Genomic DNA, 22,482 nt, shown 5'->3' with positions numbered 1-22,482 from the left:
CGAAGATTGTAACAAGATTCAGGAGAGTGCTAAAGTTGCTAGAACTGATAGTTTGGATGGGACAGTAGCCAAATGTAAGAAACTGTGTGATGTCTTGCTTAGTGCTTTGAATAAGACCTTCCCTGGATTGCCAAAATTCAGACTCACTTTGATGGACAAACGAGAGCTATTTTCAGTGTTATAAAGAATGTAGAAATTAAACTCAATGGCAACCAGTAGTTCTTACAATTTGCATATTTTTCTGTGAGGGGACTGCAACTTTTGCTGGTGGCACTCCTATTTTTACCAAAATGGGAGTCCTGGACTCTTAGTTTTACAATCCTAGCGAGACCTCTGGAAAACATTTATGTTTGGAACAGAGATATCCAAGAGAGAATACCCATGGGGCCATACCTGTGAGATGTTGAAAATTGCACAACCATAAAGAACAGTAACTTGTTCAAGCTAGTTATGCATATGCGTTTCAGACAGCATGCAATGAAAGGAGTTCTCAGCACAGAATAATATTCGTACACAGAGGAGGAGGATCATGTTAAATTCAGAAACAATTAACAGATTAATGCTCAAAAGGAACATCAGAGAATCCCCATACAACACAGTTACATGTGTGGAGATCTCTAGTTGCCAGAACCACTATGGCAACAAAAGAATAACGAGACAAACTTTCACATCATGCAGATGTATTACCAAATGAAGCACATGCTCTCTATGTACAAAATTGAATTACATTAAACATAAGAGACTGACTGATCTGTGTAAACTCAAAGCAAGATAGATACAATTTGTCCTGTTTGTGTTCAGTTCTTCCTATTTATATTTTCATCATGGTAATATTTTCTGCAGACCTTTTGGCACTTAGTTCCAAGCATTCATTTGGTATTTGTATTACAAATTGGATTCCTATTATCTAGTACACAACATTTTAAAGCAGTGTCATTAACTAATGATGAAATTGATGTCATTCTGATATATGGATTCTTTACTACACTACTAATCTGTTCATCCTGATTCTTTTTTTACCATCTTTAGTTTTACTGGTACCATTACTTTTAATAAAATTTTAACTTCTATTTTCCTGCAATCTAAATATTTGTAATCATGTATTATTGTCAAAAGTAACGTGTGATTAGTTTTGTTGTAAAATCTAAAACTATTAATTAGCAAGGGACTAAAGTAAACAGTGGGTCAACTTCATGTGTGTAGAAATTATTGCCATATTACAGTGTCGTTAGAAACAACAGAATTGTTGTACAAGATGTATTTTGAAGAGTTGTAGAACCGGCACTTGTATTATCACCACATATTCCATTTAAATAATAATATTTCTATCAGTATTTTCCCAGTGGTATTAATTTTCTGATCTGATGTTGTTTGTTTCTTGTGCAATTTTTACACATCAAGAATTCTCACAGTATCATTAAAAAATGATGTAATCTGTACCAGATTGAGATGTTTGAAAAGAAATTCATTTTTTTAAACCCAAAAATCACTGAAGCTATGAATTCTCGCATTAAAGTCTCACATTAAATAACATTTGAAGTAGCCATGATAGTAATGTAGGATGAAATTGTACTAATTTCACCTTTGGTATATTAAAATCTTGAATTGGTGGAGGAACATGGCTACAAAATAAACACATCAGTTTTAGAACCTGTTCTTTGACAATGAATCAAGTATATACTCTGAGTCCAACTGAATTGTTAGACAATTTCTAATTGTTTTGACAATATCATAATTAGTTGTCAAATATGGAGTAAACCTATGGTCTTTCTGCCACCCCAACCAAGACCCAACCACAACCACATTAACATGCCCAATGACATCACAATAATAATTGCTATACAACTAGAAAAGACATCTCTGAGTATCTTGATTTCAGTAGAGCCTTAACAGAGTGGAACAGTAAGAAAGAGTGACAGATTTTTATGTGTTAGGGAGATATTTAACAATGGCTATTCCTCCCACCAACACTCCCTTATTGGAGATCACACACACAAAACTTAGAGTAAATCCTGAAATCCTGGCAGCATCCCCACAGGGGAGATAACTTGACTATTTTTATTGATTTTCTCTGGTTATCATGGTATTTCTGTTACTTGAACATTATCTTACAGTGTGTCCAGTCAGCATGGTTGAAAAAGGCTTACAACCATTGAGGGTTGTTGAAGGACTCACTACAGATATGAAAGAACGAGAACCATACTATAAATCAGTGAAGATAAAATAGAGTATATATGGGTTTGACTGTCCCTGATGGTTGATAATGAAAGAAAGATTTTAGTAAAAAGAATCTTCTTAGAGCTTGTCCTACTTGTAACTGAAAAAAGTGAGGGACATTGTTTTATTAACATAATTTCCATCCCTTTACAGACTGAAATCAGCAGCTGACTCTTTGGTGCAGTATTGAAAGCACACATTTCCAATTTGTGTTGGTCCAGAAAATGATGAGACTTTTATGGTTTTCTTTTCACAAAAACTGTCATCATAGATGTGTCTATACTGATACAAATTTGATCGCGAGCACTCAGAATTTTAAAATATTTAATTCTAATATTATGGTGTTTGCGCAGGTTTACAGTGGGAACTGAATTAGTACAGTGAGTCATGAATTCTTGAGTTTTGTGGAGAAACATGGAATCCAAGCAGAATACATCCAGAAATGTAGAGGTTTTCAATTTTGGATTTAGTCTCCCCACTGCATTTCACATTGATATGCATATTCATAGACAATTAGTACAGTAGTACGAAAAGTAAGTGACAAATTTAGATACATGTCATAAACAAGACTAACAGTATGGGGAGGGACAAGATCATAAGAACAGGCTGGAATGGAAAAGTATAATAAAAACAATAATGAGTAGAAGTGTGAGTCTTTTTTTTATGTGTGCAACATTATTTTCTAAGCTTTAGTAAGAAATTACATCAAAGGGAAGACATTAAAGGGTGTACAGTTAACTAAACCATTGTGAATTTAGCTCCTTAAAAGATGTATGAAATCGATTTGAACCTTCTGCTTATATATGTTATGGTCTCTTTCTGTCCATTCTGGTGATTATATCCACTGGATTAGTATGGCTGGATAAAAAATTGGCAGATTATGATTACCGGTATACACTGTACTTCTGCCTGAGAGATCTTATTTCTCCTTCAAATACGTTCCCCGATCACATTAATGTTAGGGATATAAGCCTGCTACCTCTCGAATCCAGCCCTACTAAAAGACGAAAATTCGTCTTTTCTGTCTATCTCATATAGACCAAAGGGCAATAACTCTTGCCCCTTACCTCCCCTTGCCACCGCCAGGTGTCACTAGTTTTTAAGCTTCGCTTGTACTGATAACACGTACGTTATACCTCCAAACAATCCAAGCCATCTTAGTGTTAAATTGGACCATCCGAAGTTAAATTTGGATTTATTGTGTTGGACAATCATTCTTCTACAGGGGCCCCGAGTGGTCTAAAGCGCTCTTCGTTACGGATCACTGCCATCTCACCTCTGACTGCGGCGGTTCGAGTCTAAGATTCAGCCAATGTGGGCATGTGAGAAAGCCTGCCAGTAGCTTCTCGTGGGTCGGTGGTTCTTTCCGGGGTTTTCCGGGTTCTTCCTCCACCATTAATACTGGCCGCCATGTATAGCCTATCGTGCTGAAAAATGGCGTTAAACCCCACAACAACAACAACAACAACATTCTTCTACAGGTTGTATACATTATTTTAACAATTTTTTTCAAAATTGAGTGACCTTGTCATCCTTATGGATTTCGTTTACTGAAGACCATGTTACACACGCTATCGCGGAACTCATGTTGTCAATTAAGGGTTAACGCGACACTGACTAATTTCGTTTACTCCGTTAGTAACGGTTGTGGCATTAGTGAATTAATAACATGCTGAATTCCTAATTTGTGCTTTGTTTTCTTTTCTTGTTGTTTCAGTAGAAATGTCAACCAAATGCATGAAATGCAAAAAGTTCAAAGCAAAAGAAGACAACCATGACTCTTGTATTGTATGTACCAAGTGTACATCTTCTATACCATGCAGCATGTGTAATACTTGGACAGAGCAAACGTGGGCTGATATAGTCCAGAAGGCAGCAAAAGGGAGGGATAGACGGAATAAGTCGAAGAAAGATAGCATTGATGTCCTCAGTATACATCCGAAGACAGCCTCCATTGCGAGCCTTGTGGGGGACATTGGGTTCCCCTCTCCACCTAAAGTTCGTCGTTTGCAACCGTCAGCCACAGTAACATCAGCGGCAATGGAGGAAAATAATGTTGACAGGGTACAACAGTCCAGCTTTGAACAGATGCGTCGTTTGGTCCAGGAAATGATGACACAGCTATTGACATCAGGCCAGATATTACCCTTATTTCTCTCGCTCGCTTCCACAGCTTTTTCTGACTCTTTGGGGGAATGTTCCTCCAATTTTAGGCTGCCCAGTGGGCGTTAAGTCCCCCTGCATGTCCGAGCATGGCCTTCGGGCCTGTAAGTCAGGACGCATGGGGTTTTTACCGGATCCATCGGATCCATTTCTTTATACAACCTCTACGTCACCGGCCATCCAACTGTCCCCGCATGGGGACCCTATTGCTAAAACGTTCCGACCAAATATGACTTACGGGGATTTTAGTGATAAATCTGTCCATCAAGCTGTACCGCTGGCAGCATACCAATACTATGACGGAGATTTTAGTGAGAAATCTGTCTGTCCAGCCAGACCATTGGAACAGCTGGTACTGGTGATAGCAGAACTGTCGCCAACATTCAGACCGACCACAAGCCGGACAAACCAGCCCGCAGGGCCGGCCGTCCATATGTTCACAGCTTATCCACAAGGGAGAGTTAGTGACAGTGTTAAGGATGATGGATTCGTGTCATCTATGCCACCTGGTATGCTCTATCCAGAAATGCAAGCTATTACAGAACACGACTCGGCACACAATGAGGGTGACGAAACTCCTGCAAATCAGCCATACACAGATCCAACCATGGAACGGACTGAGTTTGGCTTAAAGACGGCAGTGGAAGAAATTTATAGGGTGTTGGCAACTTCAGAATGCCCTCCAACTCCTACTGCCACTCAAGACTAAAAAGTTAAGACGTCTGTAGATCTTGACGGGGAGGAAGAGACGCCGTCCTTCCGGCTCCTTCCCCAATTGGCAAAAATTAAGGAGATCATTGATCGTCTATCAGGACGAATAGGTGATCCGGGCAATGCTAAGGTGTTCTTTTCAGAAAGCCAAGTACCAGCGACGTTCTCGTGTCACTGGTACAAAACTCATTCAGACACCTTCAGTACGGATCTTCCGGCCCTGGACAAAAATATGGCAGCAGTTCACATGTCCGCTCCACTGTTTTACAAAGTGGACAAAAATGTGTTCCATGCCACGTCAAAGCTAGTCTGGAACGTAGTCGCTACGTCTTCAATGTTAGACTTGGCTTCATTAGCCATTTTCCGACTCGCAGACAAATCAGACAATGACCACGCTTGGGAAGCGACAGCCCAGAATGCTAGAGTTATTAACTGGGCAGCTCACCATTCCATGGCTAATGCGTTGACTGCTTCTGCCAGCTTAGACCTGATACGATGTGACGCATGTCTGCGGTCCACGTACTTAAGCCCCATCATACTCTGGCTTTACAGATGACTCCGTTTGGATTGCCTTTACTCTTTGGAGGAAAAATTGAAGAAGTTCAGAAGCAGACAGCTCAGGAACTGCCCCTCCAACTCACCGCCCAACCCTCGCAGGCGTTTAGAAAAAATCAGCCCCTTCCACAGCGGAGGGATGATTGGCGGACCAGGGACAAGGGATCCTTACAATCAAATGTGCAGTATAGATCCCAACCCAATGCCAGGAGACAACAGTCTAATCAAGCTAAGAGGCATCCATACAGAGGCAGTAAGAAACAAAGTTTCTCCATCTTCAAGCCTCCTAACTCTAAAAATTGACATACCCTCTCCACCACCCACGGACAGCCTACCTGTGGGCGGCTGCCTCCTGCAATTTTAGGACCACTGGACCACCTCTTTTCCTCAGAACGATTGGGTGATCCAGGTCATTTCGGAGGGACTTCGGATTTGATTTATCCAACCCCTCCTCTGTCCTCCTCTCCCCTCTTCACGGACGTACCGTCCGATCGGGGGAAGAATACCTTCCTACAACAGGAGATACAGTCGCTCATAGAAAAAACGGGCAGTGGAGATTGTGAAAAACCACAATCACCAGGGTTTTATTGCAGGCTGTTTCTTATTCAGAAGGCAAACGGCAAGTTGAGGCTGATCATCGACCTGAGTCGCCTCAACCAATACATTTTACCACCGAAATTCAAGATGGAAACGGCGAGATCAATCCATCTTTCCATCCGGTGAGACGAGTATGCCATCAGTCTAGATATGACCGACACATATTTTCACGTCCCTATCCACCCTGCGTCATGGAAATTTCTCCGATTCGCTTACCGCAACGCGGTTTATCAGTTCCAGGTCCTACCCTTTGGCCTCAACATCAGCCCTTGGGCTTTTACCAAGGGTATGGATTGCGTCGTCACCCTGTTCTGCTCGACTTCATCTACAGGGATGGCAGTGTACTTGGACGACATCCTCCAGAAACATATGGTAAGTTCAGTTCTGCTCAAAGGCAGAAACGATCTTTTAGCACTCTTAGATCATCTAGGCTTTCTCGTGAACTGGAAAAAGTCCGATCTCCATCCATCTCAGCGTTTTGTCCATCTGGGTATGGAGTTTCTCACCAATCTGAATCTGGTACAACTTCCTCACGCTCGCGTAATCCGGATCGTCGAACAGGATGTGGATTTCAGCAAGAGAATTCTTGCAACTCCTCGGATTATTCAATACGGCGGTGGACTTGATCCCACTTGGCCGTCTTTTTATGCGTCCCTTACAAATGACGTTACTGGCACAATGGCACCCCTTTTCAAGTCTCCTCAATCAAACAATAATGATCACGCCTGAGATACGATCATTCCTGAGTCAGTGGCACAACCACAGTTGGCTGTCCACGGGGATTCCTCTGGAGATGCCCCAAGCGGAGATAACGGTATGTACCGACACCAGTACCTACGGTTGGGGTGCCCACCTGTTGCCGGACTTCGCTACAGTCAGTGGCATGTGGGAGCCAGGGGAGAGGCCTCTCCACATCAACCTTTTAGAAATGAGGGCTGTCATCAATGCCTTTCATTTCTGGAAGGATCAACTCTCAGGAAAAACTGTCCTCATTATGTCAGACAACTCTGTGGTGGTGACTTACCTCCTCAAACAAGGGGGCACCAAATCACCAGACCCTTGCATTCTGATCTGGCAGTTTCTGCGTTGGTACAACAACCTCCACATCAACGTACAAATCAGACACATTCCCGGCAGACTCAATGTCTTGGCCGACACTCTATCCAGGAAAGGTCAAGTCATTCACAGGGAATGGTCACTCCATCAATCAGTCTTTCTTCGGATTTGCACACTTTGGGGGTGTCCAATGATCGATCTTTTTGTGACAAGGTGGAATCGCAAGTTGCCCACCTTCGTCTCTCCGGTTCCATACCCAGAGGCTTGGGCTGTGGACGCTCTGTCAATCAGCTGGGAGGGGTCGTGGGCATTCGCCTACCCTCCCACGGTTTTGGTACCAAAAATAATCCAGAGGTTAAGGGGTCAGAACTGTCGGATGATTCTGATTGCCCCTCTCAGATGGAACAAGTCCCGGGTCACCGATCTAGCGATAGATCTACCCAGGAAGATTCCAACCAGCCCAAATCTTCTCAAACAACTGCGGTCACGGGTGTTCCACCCCTGCCCAGACCGTCTTCTTCTTCACACCTGGCTCTTGTCCGGGCAGCCTTGTGAGACAAACAATTTAAACCTTCGATTGTGGAGAGAATCTCAAGAGCAAGAAGGCCCTCCACTCTGAAGGCTTACGAGGGAAAGTGGCATGTTTTCAGGGACTGGTGCCATATCAATAACATCGTCCCTTTGAGTGTCTCAATCCCTCAACTGGCCGACATTTTTCTGTGGCTTTTTGAGGAGAAACAGTTAGCCCCAATTACTATCAAAGGCTACCGCTCCGTGATATCAGACACATTCCGCCATCATGGTAGATGTGATATTGGGCATAGCAAAGATCTATCAGATATTTTAGCCAATTTTGATTTCAATCGACCAAAATCCCTCACCCTGTTTCCAAAATGGAATCTGTCCTGGGTTTTAACATGGCTCAATTCAGACAAATATGAACCTTTAGCCCACACTTCATTAAAGCTACTATCATACAAAACATGTTTCTTGATAGCCTTAGCTTTGGCATGCAGGGTGAGCGAGTTACATGCCCTTTCCAGTGACCCGAACTTTCTTCAGTTCAGATCAGATGGTTCGGTGGTCCTCCTGACGCAACCAGGCTTTGTAGCCAAAAATAGGTTACCATTCATTGGCAATCAAAGAATCGTCATTCGCTCGCTCTCTTCCATAGATAAGTCAAGAGCAGCAGCCATGCAAGATCCTGTTCGTGCACTCAAGCACTATTTAAAATGCACAGAGGTGTGTCAGGACACACATAAGCGCCTCTTTCTTCCGGTCAAAGCTGGTAAACGGGATATCACCCCTCAAGCCCTTGCTTCATGGCTGAAGTGGGTTATACGCTCAGCGTACTCTGAGGTCTCACAAGATCAGAGTCGCCTCATGAAGATTACGGCTCATGGGATTAGAGCAATCTTGGTGAGCCAGGCATTCAAATGCATGTTTCGATCCGAGATATAATAGAAGCTGTTGGCTGGCATGCAGAGTCAATCTTCTCCAGTTTTTATCTCAGAGATTTGGCTTCGCAGAGGCAAACCTTGAATCTGGTAGGTCCGGTGTCGGCAGCCCAGATGACCACCAGACCCATTTAAAACAATCAGCACAGCCTATCAGCTTCGCTAGATTCGCCAGTGAAATTTCTTAGGTAAGAAGATTTCAATAACTATCTTCTTAACCGTATATAGGGGTCACATATCACGGGACCCTAGGCTGTGTTGCAGGAGAACGGGTTATTGTTCAAATGAGGAATCCAACCATCATTCCCTAAAAGGTACCCGGGGTGGAGGTAGGATGCTCAGCATTCCCTCCTCCTATTACTTATTCTCCTAACGTTAATGTGATCGGGGAACGTATTTGAAGGAGAAAGCAAATTTGCTTTCTTGGTTTGTTGATTCTAGTTGTTGCTCAGTTCAAATGCATCATTGAAAAACATTGATGTATTCTCATACTTTGTCACAAATATTTATTATAGATGCATATATCCAGATATCAGTGAATATAGCTTTAATAAGTTATAACAGTTCTAGATTGAATAATGGACATTGTTAGAGAAACTTCAAGTGAGCTAAAATGTAAACTTTTCCACAGCGTGTGATGCAGGATTGCTTAAGACTTCTCCATCTCATATGTTTACCATGAAAAATCCATTTGTACCAACTGATGATGACTTTTTGGTAACTGTCAGAAAGGCATAATTGACAATATTCAAAGGTCAAAATTTATAAACTGATACAGCTGTGGCAAAAATAATGGACTAGTACCTTTGCTGCTGTTGCCACAATGGATTAGTTGGTTGATTTAGTTTGGTCTAGATTTTTTATATTTTTTAAACAATATATTAGGTGGAGGAAGAACCCCGAAAGACCACCAACCCAAATTGGTTGATCTGTGACAAAAACTCACTCTGTGAGATGTGCAAGTGATGTAAAAGCAAGCACCTTATAGTACACGTGGGCATGTGGAGTCTCTGTTGATTTGACATTTATCTCCAAGAGCTGAAGTCATTTAGAGATGAGATCTCGGGTTTTGGTAGATCATTATGGCCTTTACACCATTTTCAGATGAAGACTGTATATAGCAGTCAGTTTTATTGCTGAAGAAAATCCAAGTACTTTTGAGACACCAAACACCAGTTATGTAGAACCACTGACCTTCCACAAGTAACTGGCAACATTCTCATTTACACATTGGAGGCAAGTAATCATATGACAAGCATCTTGTACCACTCGGCCATGGAAGCCCCTTAGATCTGTATCACAAGACAAGCATCTTATACCACTCTGCCATGAAAGCCTCTCATGCCATAGGTATAAGTCTCATATGAAAGACTAGAAGTGGGTGACAACTGGAAAGTGCAGAATGTTACTGCTAGGCCATCAGTGATGATGATGATGCTGTTGACAATACAGTTAACTGCAATGACATTGATTTTACGAGTACTCAGGGGAAAATGATTCCTTGACTTTCATCCATTTTTAAAAAATCTAATCAATAATATATAAAAAATTGACTTGCTATATTTCTTTTGTTTTTTTAAACTTTATAATAGTCTTGCAACAAGCATAAAAATAAGACATTGGTTACTGAAATATTTGTTCCTACAAGAAATTATATAGTGTAAAAGTAGGCAGAAATAATGCAACATGACTTTCACAGGCATTAATGTGTTTTTTTCTAACAAATCATGTATTATAAATTTACCAAAACATTTATTGAAAGAAAAAATACAAGGAATCATAGCATCTGACCACACATTTAAAGCAATACATGATTTAAATATTATTCTAATCAAAAGCAGCATGCCTGAGAACAAAGAAAAATAGCAAAACATAGTGATCACTTTAGTAAACACAGTGTTTAGTACGGATACAAATTCATGATGTCTGTATTAGAATAGAAATCCCTATTATAAAATCTGTATTCATTGACATTAAAGTAGTAGGTAGTAAGGGACTGATCAATCACCTCTACAAATAATAAGCCACCATGAAAATGTGATTTCACAGTATCAGAGGCATACATGGCTGACAGACAAACAAACAAAAGGACAAAAGATTGATTATAATAAATGATTACAAATAAAAATATGCAGTAGATTATATGATCTAAAGAATTCATTAGATTACCTCCAGCCAGCTGTCATTTAAATCACTTTTGTTCCCAACCCAATATTAAAATCACTTCTACTGCCCACTAACCCATAGCCAGAAATTATGTCAGAAAAATTTGCTTCTATAGGGGGCAGTGTTTTTCGATTAAAACATATGACAGTGGATCATAATATTTTTTAATTGCTTGTCTTGTGGGTTGGTTGAATTTTGAAAGTACCTTCCCCCTGGTAGGTATATGTTTTACTGGAAAAGCCCTGATGCATGAACCATACCATTCAAAATTATTTTAATCGGTGTTTCCCAGTTATAATCATATGTTCAGCAGGGTGGAGGAGGCGTGCAAATTTGTTGCATTTATCTATTATTTATTGACATTTAAAACATGAAAGTATGTTATGTTTTTCTCAGTTACCAGCTGTAACCTCTGGCTTGCCTGTAATTGAATATTTTTTGGTAGAATATATCTTGGTATGATTAAAAACTAAACATTATGTGGGAAAAATATTCTCAGTTTGGTTGCCACTGTACATATGGAACAAAAATCAATGCATTGTATCTTCCTGTTTGAATATTGCTTTTCAATTGACTTTGGAATTTTCTTCTTTACTGATGCAGGCAGTTTTAAATGCCCCATATGGAAACACCAGCAAAATCAGCTAGTGGGTTTATTTGCATTGAAGTTTGTCCTGCTTATTTGGACACATTTACACTAATGAAAATTTGTGACAGCTCTTGCTATATTATAGAGTGAAACCTCTCAAGACAGTAATCCCATGATGAACCGGGGGGAGGGAGGTATATGTTTTACTGGAACAGCCCTCATGCCAGTAATCCCATGATGAACCAAGTTCAGATTTCAGTTTTTAAGGGCTTACAGTTTATTGAGATTGTCAGATTTCACCTAATATGGAATGCAGTCAGAGATATAGCATCTTGTGTATACTGATTACTGTCTTCTATATGTTTTACTAAAATAATAACCTTGTTTCTGTTGTTAATTATGTTGCAAGTGTTTACACTAATTTTGTTCCAAGACATTTATTTGTACTTCTATATAAATTTATGTAATATTGAAAAATATTGCTTGCTAGTAAATATGAGAGAACATTGTTGCAAAAGATTTTGTCTGCTCCTCGGTTGGTCTTTATAGGCAAAATGTTCCAAGGTGAGCATTGGTTTAAGTGCACTATGGATTATATCACCCATATTATATCAGCACTATGTTTCAATCAACTTTTTGGGACCCCGAGTGGTCTAAAGCGCTCTCCGTTACAGATCACTGCCATCTGTGGGTCGGTGGTTCTTTCCGTGGTTTTCCTGGGTTCTTCCTCCACCATTAATGCTGGCCGCCATGTATTGTATAGCCTATTGTGTGTTGAAAAATAGCATTAAACCCTACAACAACAACAAAATCAACTTTCAAAGCTGTTGCCTCAATAAAGTGTATAGACCACTCATCAACCTTTATACTAGTCATAATATGTGCCAGGCTTTGTTTCACATCATGCATAGCCCAAAACTATTTACAGATTGTTAGTCAACCTCCTAGCAGGAATCTGGTAACCTCCTGGACATATTTCAATTAATTTCAGTTTTGTGGGATTCATTTCAGCATTAAACATAATTTAAGATTTGGTTTGGTTTTCAGTATAGAGGGGTTCTGTTGTACTGAATAATTTTTATTTCAATTAAAGAAGGAAATATTTGGGACCAGAATATTTTTGGGGTTCACAATTTATTGGTATACCATCTACCCACGGTTATATTTTCAATGAAAATGAAACTTACATCAGCATAAAAGTGATAATTTAAAACTACTCAAGAACAAATCAAATAACGCATGAGAGTATCATTGTCGTCAGATGACTCTGTTAATCAGATGGTGACTTTGTCCGTACAGTGTTGATAAAGTTCATCAAGAAATTATAAGGAATTTTTATGGAATAGGCAAGATTACAGTTTAAACATGATAAGGAAGTAATTGGTGTGTAAAAATATATCAAATTAACCCATAAGTAGGTTAGTCATTTCACTCATGATCTTTGTTAATGAACTCCTCATTAATTTATTCACTCTTACTGAATGGAAAATTGTGAAATACCATATGGACAGAACTAACTTGCATGTGCAGGTGTAATGTGTATGTCACATGGTTTAAATTAATGGTATAATATTATTTTGGTTTGCATCACAGGCATTATTCAAATACGTGGAAGGGAACAATTTCCAATCCTCCTCCTGAAAATCCAATATTCTTGCATCAGTAAACTAGGACAGAAGCAAAAAAGTTGTAAGCATAAGTGATACAAGACACCAGCTAAGGTTCAGTTTCTAGGTTAATCTCCATACCTTAGGATGATATTTTGTAAAACTTGGTCAAGATACTCCATTAACAGTTCCCAATAACTTCTGAAGCAAATGGTAGCTTACTACATTATATTTTGGTGTTTGAAGACCCCTTCTTACAAAAGTGAAAAAAGATGAAAAACAAAAAACATCTTTCTGTGACTTGATTGCAGTATGTCAATCTACTTATCATGGTTTCAGAGATGGGCTTGTATGAACATCTTGGCTAAATGATTTCTAATGCTATAATGCAAGAGATAGGAAGACATTTGTTTTCAACAAACTAAAAGAGATGAAAAAAAGGAGGGGATTATTTTATTATTTCTCTTTTGACTACATTCCCTGATCACATTAATGTTAGATATATAAGCCTGCTACATCCTACTTAAAAGTCTGTATCATATATATCAAATCACCCTACCTGTGCATTCTTATTTGGCAGTTTCTACATTGGTGCTATCAACTCCATATCAACATATATATTAGGCACATTTCCAGCAGACTCAATGTTTTGGCCTACAATTTCTTCAGAGAGGGTCAAGTCATTCATATGAGATGGTCCCTCCATTAATCAGTCTTTCTTCAGATTTGCACATGTTGACATCTGATGATTGATCTTTTTTGCGATAAGGTGGAATCACAAGTTGCCCAATCATGGCCTTTTTATTCCCTAGAAGGATACCCTAGGCATAGAAATGATGCTCAGCGTTCACTCCTTCTGTTACCTATTCTTTAAATGTTAATGTAATTGGGCGACGTATTCAAAGAAGCACATTTTTCCAGTAAATTTTGGTTCTCCAAGAATACTTATCCAATCACATTATTTAAAATTCCTCCCAGCCATCCTGCCATGTGACCGTCCTCATTGATAATATGTTCAGCTTAAAAAATAGCAAAAACCAAACAGCGGATTGGCAAGGCAGAGGTAATAGCGAAGAGGTTATTGCCCTTGGAGAAAATAATTTACTGGAAAAATATGCATTTTCACTGTACATATTACATATTTGCATGTAATTCTAATCATTTCCCATGTTTTTATGATAAAAGTTTTCATAATTGTTCAAAACATTTATGACATCTCTCAAACAACACATCACAGTTTTTTCTTTTTCTTTATGCTATATATGAGGTGTAGTCCAAAAATTTGGCAGCTATTGTTTGAAGCAGTTACATTAATGATGCCAAATTGATTTTCATTTTTATTTTTATATTAAGAATACTAAAACTGGAATTGTGAGTTACATCTTTTGCAATATAGTATTCATTAAATCATCTGCATAGGAATTAAATAATTATTACAAATAATGTTTATCTTTGACAGTGCTTGAGGAAGTGGGGATTTCGACGTTGTGAAGATATCTGCTGGATTAAAACAAATATCCAAAACCCAGGACACAATAAAAACCTGGAGCCCAATGCTGTGTTTCAGCGAACAAAGGTGACTATCTTATCAAACAGATACTTCCATAAACTTATGCCATTATTGTCATGATAGACTAGATTACTACTTTTACATTTGGTTGGGTATTGGTAGTTCTTTTGTTTATACAGCATCAGTTACAATGATACTTCTGATAGTCCTGGGTCAATGTATCTGATCTTGATTTCAGTCAAACTAGGAACATAGGTTGACATCATGAGATTGACTTGCAACTGATTGGTTAACCTTGTTACCACTATTGAGGACGTACCTATGATCTGATTTTCATCAGGCTTGGAATATATATGCTTATATATCATTTAGGTCTTGAACAAGTTTGATAATGAGCAAGATGCGCATAAAGTATATACTTACGTAAGTACTTATGTCGGTATATAAGTACTTACATCGGTATATAAGTATATACTTGCATCAGTATATAAGTATATACTTAGATAAGTACTTACATCAGTATATAAGTATATGCTTACATAATTAAGATCTCAGATGAGTTCATTAATGAATAAGATCCATTTGCTGAACTTGTTACCCCTCTGAAAGCCATATTTCTGATCAAACTTGAAATATGGACTTATATCATCAAAACTTTGGATAGGTTTCATAATGTTGTTGTTGTTGTTGTTGTAGGGTTTAACGCCATTTTTCAGCACACGATAGGCTATACATGGCGGCCAGTATTAATGGTGGAGGAAGAACCCGGAAAGAACCACCGACCCACGAGATGCTACTGGCAAGCTTTCTCACATGCCAACATTAGCTGAATCCGAGACTTGAACCCACGCAGACAGAGGTGAGATGGCAGTGATCCGTAACGGAGAGCGCTTTAGACCACTCGGCCACTCGGGGCCCCGGTTTCATAATGAGATTCACACATAATAATGAGGTAATCTTGCATCTAGTTGGCTGACCTTGCTTCCATTCTGGAGGCCAAACTTGCAGTTGCATATTAAAGTAAGGGAAGTTACCTATTATCAGGTCTAATTGATAATAACAGATATTAGAACAAGTTGAATAAGTATCAAAATAATAGACCTTGAGGGTTAAATTAAATAATCTGTAATGTAAAAGCTCAAAAAAATATATTTAAACAATAGAACATAAAAATAAAATATTAAAACCTCTTTAAGTCTATAAAATATTTTATATGTAATGTTTGGAATGAATTTGATGTGTTCTGCTTAAAATCCTGGTAGGTATTGTTTGTAAATTTCTTATGCCTAACAATACAAAAACTTTGGGATAAACAACACTATAAACAGCTTAAAGTTGTATTTCTATATTTAAATGCCTTAAATGTTTGTTTCCATGTTCACAGAAGTATTTGCATTATTTTATTTCATTTCATTTTATTAAATGTCTATAGGCACATAATTTTAGATTTATATCTGGTATTTTTGGTGTTGAGATAATGTGACTGGGAGGGACATCATGCTATATATCTGTGGCATGATGCCCAGTGCTAGACATCACTATAAACTGCCACACTGCAGACAACATAGCAATATGACTGAAAAATTGTTAAAGCTACATTAACAATCTAAATCACACACACACACATCAGGTCCACTGCAGTGGGAATAAAATTTCAAACTAGATTTTCACAAATGCTGTATACACTGTATTCATGGGAAAGGCAAAATGATAAACAAACAGCTGTCTTGTGTTTGTCAAATGACATTGGATGAACATTAGCTGAGGTTACCTAAAGTTATACTGATAGAAGGAGCATTATGAGCAACTTATGAATCAATCACAGTAATCAAAAATAGGTCTCAAAATGGTATGTTTCCCAATCACACCTGCAGTCACTTGAGTAGACAATTGCTTAAAAAATAGCATATTATATTTTATTTAGTTGAGATCAGTGAAGAAATAGAGTACTGTATGATAAAACCAGTGCCAAGTGCACATATTTCTGGGATCTGGTAACTCTGCTGAAACTGACTGTGCATTTGACTTTAGCTTAAATCCCAGATCAGTATAACTTGGACTTGTTAAGCTGAAATAACCTCAGCTAAGTCGATGAGTTAAAGTGCTTTGAAGTCTCAATGAAAGAGTGAAAGGCCAAAAAAGAATTAAATACCTAAAATAGGAATGAAGTTATATCATTTTACTTTTGCTTGAAAACCCCAAGGAGTTAGAAGCTGGCAAATAAGGATGCTAACTCTTAAACTGAGATGTACATGAGATGACTGCATCTGCCCCTTGAGCTACTTGAGTTCTTGTTTAAGAATAAAATACATATGAAATTTTGCGGCCTCTACATGCATTAATCAATATACTTTTAAAGTTAATATTCAAGGGTATTCAATTTCAACATACATGGTAACCAGAAAAGGCACATTTTAAAACATATGACAGGGTACTTAAATAAACCTAAGAGTTCAAATGAAAATAATACAAAATTCTAAATTGCATTTATGGGTGACTATTCTACATTAAAAATTCCTTCCCTGGGTCCCATGTACATTTTACTGGAACAGACCTCAGTTCATTAAAGTGTTTAAAAATTAAATTTTTGTCCCTGAAAAGTTCTTGAAAAGTGCTGCATTTTCTTATGAAATATCTATATGAATCATGGGTAAAGGAGGGGGAAAAAATGAGTTCAAAACAAACTTATTCTAACCAACCAGTCCAATTTTTGTTAGCATGAAACCAGAATACTCATCTGGGGTAGAAAAATTCATGAAAATCCACATCCCAGGGCAACCATGTTTGACAAACTATCTTAAACATGAGATAGTCATGTAGCTGTTGAACAGATTCATGATATTAATAGATACAATTTGTTTTAAAGTGAAAAAGCAGCTGAAATAATGGTGGCTAAAAATGCAAAGAATAATATTATTAAATTAAAGAATCTTTCTGTTTTTCATTACATTTGATTACAAAATGTTAGTTTCATTAGTTCACATCATAGTATCATGTTTCACTGTAACTTGATACATAAAGTAGTGTAACTAAGCAACCATGAAAACATACCTGCTGTATTCATACATGTGACAGGAAAGAGATTTTTATCTAACAGAATGTTTAGCATGCAAAAATGGACAACAATTACAACTATTGAACAAATTCACATTTCTTAAAAATGATAATATGCACATCATCTTATCACATCAGTCCTTTCACTTGTTGCTGTTCATACTCTCCTTACCACAAGCATTCATAAAATTTCTTTGGAGATAACTGTGTGGATTATGTTGGTAGCTATCCTCATCATTGTTGATCTCAACACAAGATGATGTATTGTTACTGGATCCTTTGGAATCAGCCTGAATTTTCCTTGCAATGGACCATGGAGAATACTTTGCTATTTTATTTTTATAGAACCTTGCAGATATGAAAAGGAATGAAATCATGGAATGATCCAAAATGCCATTCACTGCAAGCATCTTGAAATGTACAGTTACTGACATTTGTTGTGGTGAATATTAAGATGTATTAACCAGTAAACCTCATACAGACAGACCAACAATAAACAAATATTAGTATGGTATTGATATAGGAAAAGAATTTTTTTTATTATATACCAAACTTGCTCCAGAATCAAAGTTTAGAAGATTAAACTCACTCTTTGGGACAACACACTTACCCCCACCCCTTTTTGTAAATTCGCCTCACTTTCTTAGCTTGATTATATAAGTATACATATCCTAAAAAAAAGTGGTTCAGTTGGGCTGACATAATCTGGCGAAGTAAATTATATTCTTGTCATTTTGTAAACTACCTGACCCTATCTGAAAACATTCTAAGTCCGATTCAGGAAACATCCTAGCAGGTTTGTTGTTGTTGTCAAGGAGGTCAGGGGAAACAGCTTCAAAGAGACATGAATGACATCTCGTCAGGTTTCTTTATCAAAGATTAATTTCCATGTCTGAAATAAGACAGTTTCTGTATATTTTTTAGTTCACAAAGTACTTGTTTTTGTTGCAGTAACAACTTTTGTAAGCACGCAGAATCAAGCCTTGCAGGTCATTATGGGAAATCTTGTATTTTCACATGTGAAAATATAAGAATAAATTTTTCACTTGTGAAAATAAAGGATTGATAAAATATGAAAATTATTTCACCAGTAATTATATATTTCACACTTAAGTATATAATGAAACTTTATACTTATTGAACAAACATCTGAGATTATTTCGTTACATGATGTATCAAAGTAATGTCATGATCATGTGACACATCACGTGACCTAAGTCATCGAATGAAAAAACATTTTTTACAGGGGTCATGTTATTTCAACTTTATAATGTGTGTATCTAATGCCCACCAATGTAATCTCAACAGAGGACAAGATGCAAAGTTTAAAATTCTCAAGTGAAATGTTTTTCAACCCCCACCTTGTATTCCTACTCCTTAAATGATGCCTCATTTTGTTGGTTAATATAGAGTTTCTTTTTCAGGAACACTGCCTGATGGGTATTAAGGGCACAGTGAAAAGAAGCACAGATGGTGATTTCATTCATGCCAATGTAGATATTGACCTTATTATTGATGAGGAACCAGAATATGGCAGCAAAGACAAACCTGTAGAAATATTTCATATCATTGAACACTTTTGTCTGGGACGAAGAAGACTGCACATTTTTGGTCGGGACAGTACCATACGCCCTGGCTGGTTAACGGTAGGTCCAGACCTGACAAGTAGCAATTTTGATGCCAAGGTGTACAATAGTTATTTTAACAAAGATCCTGATGGTTGCCTGACTGGATGCTCAGAAGAAATTGAAAGGCTGAGACCTAAATCTCCAACCCCGAAAAATAAACAAGCTGGAGCTGCTGAGAGGGGTGGGAGAGGAGGTGCACCCCGTGGGGGTACTATGAGAGGTGGGACTCAGCAAGGGGCAAGGGGAGGTTACTCTGGTAGGGGAATGAACATGGGTCGTGGAGGGATGCCAATGCGAGGGATGATGGGACGAGGCAGAATGCAACGTGGTAACATGCCAGGTTTCCGACCCAGAGGTAGCATGCATAGACAAGGAGATCAGAGATAGTAGAAAACTAATGTTTTGAGTGACGGCTCAACAAATTTTACATAGTAGCAGTGAGTGTAAGAGACTCATGGAGGAGAAAAAACAGTAATATCAAAGATGACAACTTTAAAATATACCAATTAAGACTGCTATTGGGTACCTAGAGCAAATACTTTTTAGTAGTTTATGCATTATTTTCAGAACTAAGGTTAGTAGACAACTACATTCTTTATTATGTAAGGGGGGGATCTGTTTCACTATTTTTATCGATCAATTAATTAAACTAAGATGTAGAAAGTTAATGTTATTCAATTCATGCTCTGGGCAAATTTTAGAGAATAAAAATATGCTTGAATTCAGATTGATGTTTTGCTTTTTAATTGTCCATCCTAGTACATTTTTCCATGATTAATACTTGTATTATTCAAAGAATGATTTCATTGCACAGTCAGGATGACACATATAGTTTGCCTAATTCCTTGACAACATCATATTACTGGTCCAAATAATGTTAATTTTGCTGTGATTTGACCAGACTGCACATGGATATTTGCATGGTCAGTGGAGAGTGGACTTTTTTGGAAGAATGAAGATGGTATTTAACTTGGTTTTTTATATTTTTGTTTTGAAAAAATATATCTTTTGTAAGGTTTCCATTGTTTAGACACAGTTTAGTGAAATGGCTTAATTTACTAATTTACTTTCAGGATGGCCTTTGGGCAAATGATAACACAACAAAATGGCTTTTGATACATCCTTCCTTTGCCCAGAGGATGCCTGAAAACCCCTCACCCATGAAAGTTTTTGAATTATTTTCATGCAGGTTTTATTTTCATATACTGGCTTTAATATACTCCATACTTAGGCTGGTTTTGTAATCCACAAAATTCATGGCGCTTCGTTATAACACGAATTCAGATATAACACGGTTGTGGTGTGGCTCCCGAAATTTCATATACATGTATTTTTCTTGTGCACAAAAATATTCTTTCATAAACATACAAAAAAAATGTAAAGACTTTATTATCATTTTGGGGAAGAGATCATGTATGAATAATACAAGACAATCTTGGCATAGTTCCTAAAATTTTGTATGTATTTTTCTCGAATAACAAAAAAGTAGTTTTCCTTCTTAAGTACGAAAAATAACGCATAAAAGGTTTATTCTGGGATCGCGTAGGTCTTTGCCAATGTCGCAAGCAGATTTGGATTGTTTTTCCTTATTGGTGGCAAAATATACCATGTGGTGATTTTTTTTTTATTGGTGATGTTGTTGGCTGTTTAAACTTTTAATATACAGCCATTGGTTTGGAGTGCTGAAATTCAGAGGCCCCATGAAAGGAAGTTGCAAACTGGATATAAAATGTACTGAAATTTATCTATTGTTACATAAACAAATTCTTTGTATTGACAAACCATCTAAACAGTGCATTCTTATATTATAATCCACTTATCTTGACATCTAGCATGAGTACTATATGCTGTGAGATATCCGCTTTTTTTGTTGTTGACATTTCTGGTAACTGAGATCAACCGGACGAGGTATTATCTCGTAATCTATCTTTCATCGGATTTTCGGCCGTTCACTAGTAATTCATATATTTACAAAGACTGACATTTGTATGTGGATGTAAAATTCACTTCTTTTCACTCAGAATTAAATCCTTCAGAACACTCACATTTTCTTAATAATCCCGGTCATCAAACCAGAACACCTGTGTCTCTATTGTCCGTTGACCCTTTGTTAATTGTCTGATGCATGCGTGGAAGGCAGTATCACGCTGCTACCACATATGTAAAAAAAAACAACATAAAAAACCCTACATCTTACTCAATAGGCATGGAGGGACAGTAACTAGAATAGTCCAAACAATTCCTTTTTAAAAATGTACCAAGATAAAATAGTTTGCTGAAATTTCAAAGGAAACAGATTACCTTTGAAGCACCAATTGTTATGAAAACGTACTCAGCGAATGGAAGAAAAAAAATCGGTCTCAATCATGCAATACAATTATTTGATGTTGCCACTGCAATAAGAAATGGGCATTTGTTTGGTTCTCCAAAGCTGTACTCTAGCAGTGACTTTAATAATGCATGCACCCTTCATCAAAGAAAGCCAACTACAATCTTTCAATAAAAACAGAACTTTTTATCAAAGGAGTCAGTACCAAACTTAAATAAAAGTGGTGGAATCTGATGGATTTTTGCATTTTCCAACGTGACTGGAACACGTTAACTGTGCCATGAAAGTTTTCTTTTTGTAGGGAAAAAGTTTATGCTTACGTACACTACCAACGGCGGCTTAAAACACAAACTAACTTTTACCAACTTGGGACATACTGAAAAGTAAATGTGCTTCGCGATTCGTTACGCGATTGTGCTGTATTTTTCCACTGAATTCAGACCAATATGACCTGTGACAAAGTTATTGAATATTTTAAAGCTAAGTGTGTTCGATGCAATCACTTGTATTGTGGATTCAGTGTATATGATGAGGTTCGCGGGCGAGTACAGTGTTGATACTATTCATGTTATACATTAGAAATGTGTGTGTATATATATATATATATATATATATATATATATAAACAGTATTAACGTATATGTACCAATTCGTGGTTCTCTAAATAAAGTAAACTATTATATGCGTCTTGTTTTCACTACAGGTGTATTTCTCATTTAATATGCATCAATTTAAAATGGTAACTGTGCCGATGAAGCATGTATTTTACTGCCCGCATTTATTAACTACACCCCCTCCTCGCAATTTATTTTTGGGTACGTGCATAATTTTCTTCAGCTAACT

General features: G+C 37.6%; 1 protein-coding gene across 1 annotated transcript in view; it reads left to right on the top strand.

Annotated features, from left to right (window-relative positions):
• The window catches only part of LOC149803551 (N(6)-adenosine-methyltransferase non-catalytic subunit METTL14-like), a 41,242-nt gene extending 21,205 nt beyond the window's left edge, over positions 1-20,037 (top strand). The window contains exons 9-10 of the mRNA XM_089953285.1: positions 14,578-14,694; positions 19,107-20,037. Of these exons, the coding sequence (XP_089809411.1) occupies positions 14,578-14,694; positions 19,107-19,697 (708 nt within the window). The 3' untranslated portion in view covers positions 19,698-20,037. The remainder of the gene's footprint in view (positions 1-14,577; positions 14,695-19,106) is intronic.
• Positions 20,038-22,482: the final 2,445 nt, after the last annotated feature.

Source organism: Sinohyriopsis cumingii, chromosome 3 (genome assembly GCF_028554795.1).
Source record: "Sinohyriopsis cumingii isolate HCF-2022 chromosome 3, ASM2855479v2, whole genome shotgun sequence".
Taxonomy (NCBI): domain Eukaryota; kingdom Metazoa; phylum Mollusca; class Bivalvia; order Unionida; family Unionidae; genus Sinohyriopsis; species Sinohyriopsis cumingii.
The sequence above is the reverse complement of the archived record's forward strand: the minus strand, read 5'-3'. Positions and strand labels throughout refer to the sequence as shown.